Raw genomic sequence first — 10,149 nt, 5'->3', positions numbered from 1 at the left:
CCTGAGATGGTATTGAAATTTGAGTGGGACAGACTTAAGGTCAAATCTTGGTTCCCGTGGACTTGATTTAATTTTCCTCAACTTCAGCTTGAACTTGCATATGATTAGTTGGTGGTCTGTCCCACTATCAGCCCCTGGCCTGGTTTTCACTGCTGATCTTATGCTTCTCCACCAAGTCTTTCCACAAATATAATCGATTTGATTCCTATGCATGACATCAAGTGAGATCCGTGTGTATAGCCTGCGTTTATGTTTCTTATAAAAGGTATTTGCAATGAATAAATCATTGAATGTGTGGAACTTGATCATTCTATCTCCAGCCTCATGTCTCTCACTGAGCCCGTATTTTCCAGCTACTGACCCTTCTTCCCTGTTCCCAACTTTTGCATTATGATGTTTATTGCATTATAGACTAATTTGGAAACTTTATTATTTTTCTTGATATTATAGGATTTTATTACTGTTTTTTAAACTGTTACTAATATTGGTTCTACCCTTTTCTCTCTTTGAATTTTCAGGCGTACTGTCCATGGGCTCAGCAAAGAAAAACTAGCGAGGATGTTGGAACTCTATCAATGCTTTGTTTCAGTGTCAATGATCATGCATTCTTCAGTTCCAGACGAAACCCAGTGTATGGAGCTGTGTGCATATTCTTCCGAGGACAATAGTACTAGGTAGGTTAGAACAACTATATAAGAAGAAAAAAAGTCAATTTGTAGTATAATTTAAAAAATTTGAAGCTGGGAATTCACTGCCAGTTTATTTGATTTTTGCCAGTTAAGTTTAAAAATCAGGTAGATCTTTGTTACTTGTAAGGGTTTAGGTGTAGTGCTTTGGGGAGTGAGATGGATATGGTTAGCAAGAGAAGCAAAAGTTTATATGTAAGATTTATGTGTAAGATGATGTAAGTTTTCCTTGGTTATATATGTATGCTATGTTTATATGATAAATGTTCCTGTCTTTAGAAGATTGAGTCTGCTATTGTACTTTTTCATATATCCTCACATGATCTCCTAATTTTTAATTAGTCGTCACCAAACATTTCCCTTTCAAACTAGTATCATAAAAATTCATCATTAATATTAATACAAGTCGTAACCTGGAGGTAGACAATCCAGAATAGTATTGGTTCTGTTAATATTTAGGATAATATACTAAACAAATCAATAAGGATGAGCCTAAAAATACATATTAAAAAACTCTCTGTCTTTTAATAGGAACCCTCCAGTGTATATTGTATAGGAGGGTATTAGCTCATCTTTCTTCTGAGGGGCACTTGATGGATTCAAACGGTCTGCCTTTGGATTGGCAGTGCAAGTCGGTGCTCACTAGGCCCCCAGAGCTCCTTAAAATATATTGGTTCAAAATACTCATATTTTGTGACAGAAAGAGAGTATTTGGCGTGGGGAGGGGAAAATTTACAAATATTCTTTTAGTGAGATATGCTGTTGCTGAGTGGTTAAGAACATGCATTCATAGATTCTTGAACTATTTATTTCATGGGCCCTCATAATAGACAAGTTATAAAATATATATGTATATACATATACACATACACACACATCTATATATGTCAGCCTCTTCATTTATAAAATGGCAATGACAGCACTCATCTTTTTTTTAAATTTTTTAAATTTTATTTTGTTATTTTTGTGTGAGTGTACCATCAAATCAGATCTGACTGGTACAGGAGGAGATTGTCCCTCCTTCCCCGGCAGAGCATCTGGTGGATTCGAACCGTGCGCCTCTGGGATTGTAGTTGCAGCTCCTTGCCACTAGGCCACCAGAGCTCCCCTGACAGCACTCATCTTTTAAAGCTTTTGTAGCGATTATTAATTAATACATGCATTCTCCTCCTGTGTGATTAACTGCCTCTGAAAATCTGCTGGACGGTCAGCTATGGGTCCACAAAACAACAACAACAAGATCTTGGAATAGTTCTTGCCACAGAGATAACTCAATATTAGGTTTGATTTAACTTAGTGAAAGAAAGGGAGGTGAACTAATTATTGAATAAGGAAAAAATCACTATAATTGAGACAGTGGTGTTTCGGCAAAAGTGCTCTGAGTCAGCAAATGATTTTAAAATGGGTTTAAAAAAATTTATTGGGTAATTTAATAGGCTTTGATATGACATTGTATATGAAGTTTAAAAGTTTGTAGCTAATGACAAGTAGTGAGGCAGGGCCTAGTTTTGTGTAAATTAGGCTTTTATATGTCAGACAAAAGTCAGAGACGTGATGTCCTCTCCTGGGAACAGAATTTAGAGACTTGGCTTTCGCATCCACTGTATGATAAACACCAAACTTGGAGATCTCATGTTTTCTATTCAATTTGAAAAATATTGAAGTGCTTTCTGTGTGCCAAGCTTGGTGCTAGGTGCAGTGCCTGTAATGAAAGCAGTTGTTAGGTAGTGTATTAGGGAAAGATCAAGAATAATTCTTGCCATTTTAATATAATTTATTTCTATGATTTTAAAAATAAATAAATGTTGAGTGCCCTGGCTGTTCAATTGAATTTTTTTTTTAATTTAGACGGGAGTATTAATGGGAACATTTAGAGATTTCTCTATGATACTCTTTACAGCTCCAAAGATAATGAAGATACTCCCTCTGCAGAAGAAGGAAGCATCTTATGCTCACCTTTGAAGCACCTACAGTTAAAAGAAGAAAAGAAGCCTGAAGTCACCAGTGAAACGGTTACCCCTGAGAATGCCTCAGCTCTCCTTTGTGTGGATTTAGACAAAAGAAATAAAGGAAAAAAGAAGAAACAAAGTGACGTGAATCAGCATATTCAGGGCGGCTCAGATATGTCTTTTTCAGACTCTGGAAGGAAAATGCAAGTGACAGACAAAAGTAAAAATGAAGAGCAAGTAGAAATGACTTCTGAAAAACAACATAATAAAACTGATGTAGGTAGCTTGGTACAGGGAATAGTGAGTATTTATCAGGATGAAATGGATCCTGCAAGGAGTAAACCATTTGACAATGAGAAACCTTTGCCATGTAAAGTTCCAGAGGAAAGAGTCACAGTGCAGAAAAACCCCTGTGGGAAACAAAATGGAAAATTAGCCCAAAAGTTGCCAACAAATGAGCGATCCAATTATTTTGGTGACTGGCCTGTAGTTACTAAGACTGTTAGTCAGAGGATGATAAAGAACCTAACAAGTTCATCTGATCAAAGTAACAAGATGTATAATTGGTGCCAGTCATTCGAAGCATTAGATGATAGTTTCTCTCTGAATGTGGAATGTACCCAGCAGGAAGAATCACCACAGGATAGTAAAGAAGGTGATAAGTCCCAGGGTGATGATGCTTCAGAATTCTCAAATTGCTGTAGATATGACACTTGGACAAATACGGAAACATTTATATCAAACTCATTCAACGATGTAGGTGACTGGCCTTTATTTGTTTCTTTACCCCAGAGACAACCCAGATCGAGATCGCCAAAGTCTCATTTCAATGAACCTGATGGAATCGGTGACAATATGAGTGAAATGCCTTTATATACCTATTGGAGCACAAGCCCTGAAGAACTAAAAGCATTGGATTGTTCGACACCAAGGGGTTCTGAAATGCTATACAGTGAAATGGGCCTGGGGAATAAGATGTGTCTAAGTGAAAAGAATCATGAACAATGGGCGCTGTGTCTGTCCTCAACCAACAACTTGCCTGTTGTTCCTAGAGTAGTGGAACCACAACTTTTAGAAGACTTTCTAGAAGAAGAAGCTCCAGGAGTCTCTGAAGCAGAAGCAGATATGGGTACCCAAACTGAACCCCAGGATTTTGCTCTCTTGTGGAAAATGGATACAAATACGATTATGGTTTCAGAGTCCATGAAAGTACTAATAGGAAGCATAGATGGACCGGAATCCTTAAACATGAACGCAGAACCAGATGTTCAAGAACCAGTTCCGTGTCGAGTCATGCGTGATAAAAGCACATGTGTTGAGGAAAGTCAGCTTATGGATGCTGATGAATCTGAAAATCTTAATATTCTTTGTAAAATATTTGCATCCATTTCACCGGAAGTCCTCAGTACCTTGTATGAGAGGTGTAATAGAGATATTGTTTGGACCACAAGTCTTTTGCTCGATTCTGAAAATAAGTTATGGGAGGCTATGGTATTTAACAGTTTCCAAATATTGAAGGATGAATCTCAAACTGGGCCATTTTCTCAGGGACTAGATTTGAAGGAAATTATTAGACCAAAAGAGACTTTTGAGGGTTCTAATTCTAGTGTGCATGACTGTAAACATGGAATCAATGTCAGTAACGCAGCAGAAGCACAACCTGCCTGTAACAGAAGAAGGGAAAACTCAGAGCAGGCAGCAATAAAATCTTTGATCCCGAGTGCTGTTGGAGATTGGGAGAACCCTGGACTACTTCCTAACAGCCACGGAGCATTTCCAGATTTATACAGCAGTAAGCTGTCTTTTGCAGGTGTTCTAGATTCTAGTGTCCCTAAGGATGGGAAGGAAATGGAAAAGACTCTAGTAACCGCAGAAGTTGGAGACAGTACACGTTCTTCGAATTTGTTTCGAATTTTAAGTCCTGCATCAGGCACTTCACATCTTGAATTAAATGAAGGCATTTGTTTCACGGACCCTTTTGAACTGGAGAGAAATGACAGTCATTCAGAGGACTCTGCAGAATTTCAGTTATATACAGAAAAAATTAGGCCTGAAGATAACCAGGGAATGGAGACAATTCCAAGGGCAGGAGATAGCTTATCAGCTGTAATTTGTGAAAAAGAAAAGTTGAACCCTTCTCCATCAGTGGCCCAACCTCTGGGCATAAATTGTCTGGAATTGGCATTGCCCCCTGAGGCGGCTTTACAGCTCTGTGAATTATTTGGCTCTGTTGGCATTAATATAGGTAAGAAAATGCAAACTTCCTACTTGCATATTGTGGTTGAATAGAATTTTGCTGATTTGACTCTGTGCTACACGTTCACTTTGAGTCAAAATTGACTGGCTAGGGCTTATTTTTATTACAAAATTATTTCAGGTGTTAATGGAAATGTAAGAGTTATTTACATGTTGTTGTTGTTGTTAGATGCCCTTGAATGGACTCTGACTCACAGTGACCCTGTGTACAGCAGATCAGAACTTTTCCTTGTCTTGTGTCAGTCTCTGGTGTCCTTAAACCCATTGTTATAGTTACCATGTCAGACCCTCTCATTGTGAGTCTTCCTCTCTTCCACTGACTCTGTACTTTTCCAAGGTTTCCTGATAACATGCTCAAAGTATGTGAGATAAAGTTTTGCCTTCCTTCCCTCTGTTGGAGCACCCTGGCTCCAGTTCTTCTAGACAAATTTGTTATTTTTGTAATCCATGGATTCCTCAGTATTCTTTGGCAGCATCATATTTCAGAGGCATGGAATCTTGGGTTTTCCTTATTCATTGTCTCACTTGCAGAACCATGAAGCAATGAAGATACTGGTTTGAGCCAGGCATCCCTTAGTCTTTAATCTGACATCTTTAAGAAGTGTTTGTCATGTAGATTTGCCTAGTGCAATACTACTCTTCATTTCTTGACTGCTGCTTCAATGAATGGTATTTGCAGATCCAAGTAAAAGGAAATCCTTGGCACCTTGAATCTTTCTCCATTTATCATGTTGTTGCCCATTGGTCTTTTTGTGATGATTTTTGTTTCTTTAACTGAGGTGTTATACACACTAATGGCTGTTCTTTGCTTTTCATTAAGTGATTCAAGTCCTCTTCACTTTGCACAGCATGGTTTCCTCATCCTTGGAAGGCATGTTGTTGATGAGTCTTCCTCCAATTTTGATGCCACAGTCCTCTTCTTATAGCCTAGCTTCTAGGATTATTTCCTCAGCACACAGATTGAATAACTTACAGTGAAAGAATACAACCGTGATGTATATATTTATGTATTTTAAATCATGTGGTAGTCCCTTGTTCCATTAAATGCTAGTTTACATATCAGTTTTGCATGAGCTTGATTAAGTGTTCTCAAATTCCTGGTCTTCTCAATATTATCCATAATTTATTATGACCTACATACTCAGATGCCTTTGCATAGTCAGCAAAGCACAAGTAAACATCCTTCTGATGTCCTCTGATTCAAGCTAAGATCCATCTGAATGCAGCAATAATATCCCTTGTTCATGGTTTCTTCTGAATCCACCTCGAGTTTTTGGCAGGTCTGTATCTGTGTCTGAATAATCTTCAGCAGGATTTTACTTGCATGTGTTACTGATGGTATTTGATGATTTCCACATTCCGTTAGATCACTTTTAAAAACAATTATTACAAATATGAATCTCTTCCAGTAGGCTTGCTAGGTGGTTGTCTTCTAAATGTCTTGGTACAGACTAGAAAGTTTCATTAAGAGGGCTGCATCTGTTTCATGAAGCACCTAAATATTCTGTCAGTTCTTGGAACTTATTTGCCATTGCCTTTCTGTGCCACTTCAACATCTTAATTGGCATTAGGTCTTGGTTATATGCAGCTTCCTAAAATGGGTCAGTGTTGATCACCTCTTTTTGGTTAAGTAACTCTGTATTCTTTCTATTTGCTTTTGGTACTTATTTTGCCCATAGAATCCTTCAGTGTTGCAGCCTTTATTCCTCCGGCCATTTATCTTGACATTTATAGTGTGTGTGCTCCCAGTTTGGTTTTCTACCTCCAAGTATTTATGCATCTTGTTATACTTTACTTTGTCTTCTCAAGCTACCCTTTGGAATCTTCTGTTCACTTGTTTTTATTAATTTTAAAAATTGGTTTTCATAGAATCATTCATATGTTATGTTTTATAACTGTTCACCTTTCTTATTTAAGAATTTCTGCCTTTTGTTTTAGAGCAAGTTTCAACATATTTTCAGACATCTGTTTTCGTATTTTTTTTCTCTCCTGTCTTTTTAAACTTTTACTTTCTTTACCTATGAAGTCTTTACTCAGGCCACACTCCTAATTTCCTGCAATCATTAGTGTTCAGTGCATCAAATCTGTTCATGAAATGGTATTTAAGTTTTGGTGGGATAAACTCAAGGTCATGTTTTTACTCTCATTGACTTGTTTTCATTTTCTTCAGCTTCAGTTTGAACATGCTTATAAGCTAGTGGTGGTCTCATCGGTAGTTGGCCTCTGGCCTTATTCTGACTGATGATACTGAGCTCTTTAAATATCCCTTTCCATGGATGTAGTCAGTTTGATTTTTGTGTATTTCATCAGGTGAGGTCCATGTATATTCACTATTTTTTGTTGTGTTTTTTTTTAAAAAAAATATTAGCAATAAATAAATCTAGGGTTTTTTTTGTTCAAAATTCTGCTTTTCAAGCTCCAGATTCATTTTTGTACTTAAAGCCCAATTTTCCAAATACCAGCTCTTTTTTGTTTCCAACTCTGTATTCTTGTCATTGATTATTATGAATACATCTTGATTGCATGTTCAGTCTGTTTTAGAGTACAGAATTGATTGTTGTTTTTAGGGGCCATTGAGTTGATTGATCCATTAAATATATGACGTTGGGAAATCCCATGATTATACATAGCATATTGCTTTTGACACTGCCTGGTCAAATGATTTTAAAAAAATGTGATTTTGGATGAAATACTATTTATATAGAGTTTCTTTGTAATCCATGAACCTATTGAAAGATGTTTCTGGAATTTACTTCACACAGATGAATCCTTTTTAGTCCTTTGTTGCTTCTCCAAATACTCTTAAGGGAAGAATAATTTCATAGGATCCATGTAATGAAAATAGTTGACAAGAAGAGACAAAGATATAAGATCTATTTAGATTAATGGAAAGGACCAAATTATATTTCCTATATATAAAATTTTATTTGTAATATAATATTTTTTTTCCAAAATTTTATTATTTTTTGTGTGTGTACCATCAAATCAGATCTGACTGGTACAGGAGGAGATTGCCCCTCCTTCTCCAGCAGAGCATCTGGTGGATATAATATTTTTATAAAACTTTGCATTTATATAATTGTTCCAGTTCAGACATGAGAAAACAATGGCATAATTACAGAAACAAACAAAAAAATTCCAAGTTATTAGCAACAAAAAGATGGGATAGTAATTAATAATCTGAATTCGTTTTATGATGTATAATGTGATTGGTTATGTTTTCTGCAGCTATTTAATGAGAAATAATTATATATTGTTTTTCTCCCCACACAAGAATCTCTCACAGTTGAGGACTGCGTGGTTAATATAGATCTGAATCTGGCTAAAGTGATTCATGAGAAATGGAAAGAATCTATAATGGTTGGTAGACTTTTTTATCTTTTTTTTTTTAATTAGTTTTGTGCTGTCACTTATATTTTGTTGTATAGCATTAATTACAATTCTGCAATGTCATTATGCCTTATTGACCCCTCCCTTTCTCTTTTCTCTACTCATCCATCCGCTAATCTCTGCTCCCTCTCCCTCCTCTCTCTTTCCTGTCAGCTCTTCAGTTTGCTCCTATGTGCAAACCTTGACCTTTCCTCCACCACCTCCCAGTCGATCTTTTATGCGTCTTGTTCTAGATTGTTAAATACAGTACACATTGTTAACTGCACTACACATAGTATCTGATTGTCCATTCCTTTCAGATTGACCTTCCCTTCATTTATTCTAATACAGATTAATTATCTATTGTAACTCTCCTATGTATGTAACAGTGATGTTATATAGTATTTATCCTTCTGTGAATAAGTTATTTTTCAGCATAGTGATCTCTAGACTTCTCCATGTTGTGTAGTATTTAATGAGTTTTTTTGTTATTTTTCAGTGCTTCATAATATTCCCTTTTAAGAATGTACCACAGTTTTACTATCCATTCACTTATTGATAGGCATTGGGCTGCTTCTTTCCTCTATTGTGAATAATACTGCTGTAAACATGAATATGCTTATCTGTTTATGTTGCAGCTCTGATTTATTTAGGGTACATTCGCAGTAGTCGAATAGCTGGATCACACAATGATATTTTTATTGTAAACTTTTTGAGGAATCACCAGACTGCCTTCCATAGTCTTGTGCCATTTTACATTCTCACCAGCAGTGCATGAGAATTACAATCTTCCCACATTCTCACCAACAGTTGTTTGCAAGTCTGTTGAACCTCACTCTTGTTGCTGGAGTGAGATGATGTCTTATTGTTTTGATTTGCATGTTTTTAATGACTAAGGATTTGGAGCATTTCTTCATATGTTTATTGGCTATCTGAATGTCTTCTTTGATTAAGAGTCTTATCTCTGCTCTTATTGAAACAAAATCTTTCTTTAATACTGGTTTACTTACAAAGTTCATATACACTGTTTTCACACCAGATCTTTTCCATTTCCTTTACCCTCTCCTCCCTCCACCCATCAAATTGTGCAACATTATGATTAACCACCCCCACCCTGTCCAGATCTCAGATGCATAGCAAGTGATCTGGTAGACTTAATAAGAGCTTCTTTTATATCTGTTTTGTTATTTTTGCCCTTATGTAAAATCTATGTTATGTGAAAGAATTGTCAAATTTTGATTTTGAGAGACAATGGGCTAAAATCAGCTAGCAAATTGCTGCTTTCCACCTCTGTTCCCCTCCTTCTAGTATTTTGTTACTCTCAGATTAGTCAAATAATGTAATTATTGGTGAACTCTGTGATGATTCTTTGTTGTTTTTTTAAAAATTGTTGTTTTTTTTTAAATAAAAAACTAACAGTGATTTGCTTTTTTTTAACTTTAAAGACTACAATGCTGATTGGTTCAATCTCAAAACTTCTAAAATATAGATCTGTATTATAAGTAGAGAAATTATGTTGATATAGTCATATAAAAAAATCTAGTTTTGTTGTTTTAATTTGATTTATACTACAAATGGTTTATAGCTTTGTAAGGAGAAATAATTTCCAAAGAAAAACAATATAACTTTCTTTACTAATGTTACTTTTGCCTGTCTGACCTTTTTGCATTTCTGTTTAGGAGAGACAATGCCAACAAGAAATTGCCTGTGGTCAGCTTGTGCCAGGTAAAAATACACAGTTTAAACTTCTTAAGTTAAAAACCCTGAGAGTCTGCATGTGTATTTGTGTATTTCAATTCTCCTAAATATGCCTTCATAAAATACTTAAATTTCTGATTCCAGGTATTTAGAATTTCATAAAATACAAGAACTTTTTTATTATTATTATT

General features: G+C 35.8%; 1 protein-coding gene across 1 annotated transcript in view; it reads left to right on the top strand.

Annotated features, from left to right (window-relative positions):
* Positions 1-10,149, top strand: part of N4BP2 (NEDD4 binding protein 2) — a 66,360-nt gene that overhangs the window by 34,002 nt on the left and 22,209 nt on the right. The window contains exons 6-9 of the mRNA XM_006895417.1: positions 519-674; positions 2,587-4,880; positions 8,166-8,251; positions 9,940-9,985. Coding sequence (XP_006895479.1) covers positions 519-674; positions 2,587-4,880; positions 8,166-8,251; positions 9,940-9,985 — 2,582 coding nt within the window. The remainder of the gene's footprint in view (positions 1-518; positions 675-2,586; positions 4,881-8,165; positions 8,252-9,939; positions 9,986-10,149) is intronic.

Source organism: Elephantulus edwardii, unplaced genomic scaffold, assembly GCF_000299155.1.
Source record: "Elephantulus edwardii isolate Elephantulus edwardi_28Jun2011 unplaced genomic scaffold, EleEdw1.0 scaffold00167, whole genome shotgun sequence".
In the NCBI taxonomy this organism is placed as follows: Eukaryota; Metazoa; Chordata; class Mammalia; order Macroscelidea; family Macroscelididae; genus Elephantulus; species Elephantulus edwardii.
The sequence above is the reverse complement of the archived record's forward strand: the minus strand, read 5'-3'. Positions and strand labels throughout refer to the sequence as shown.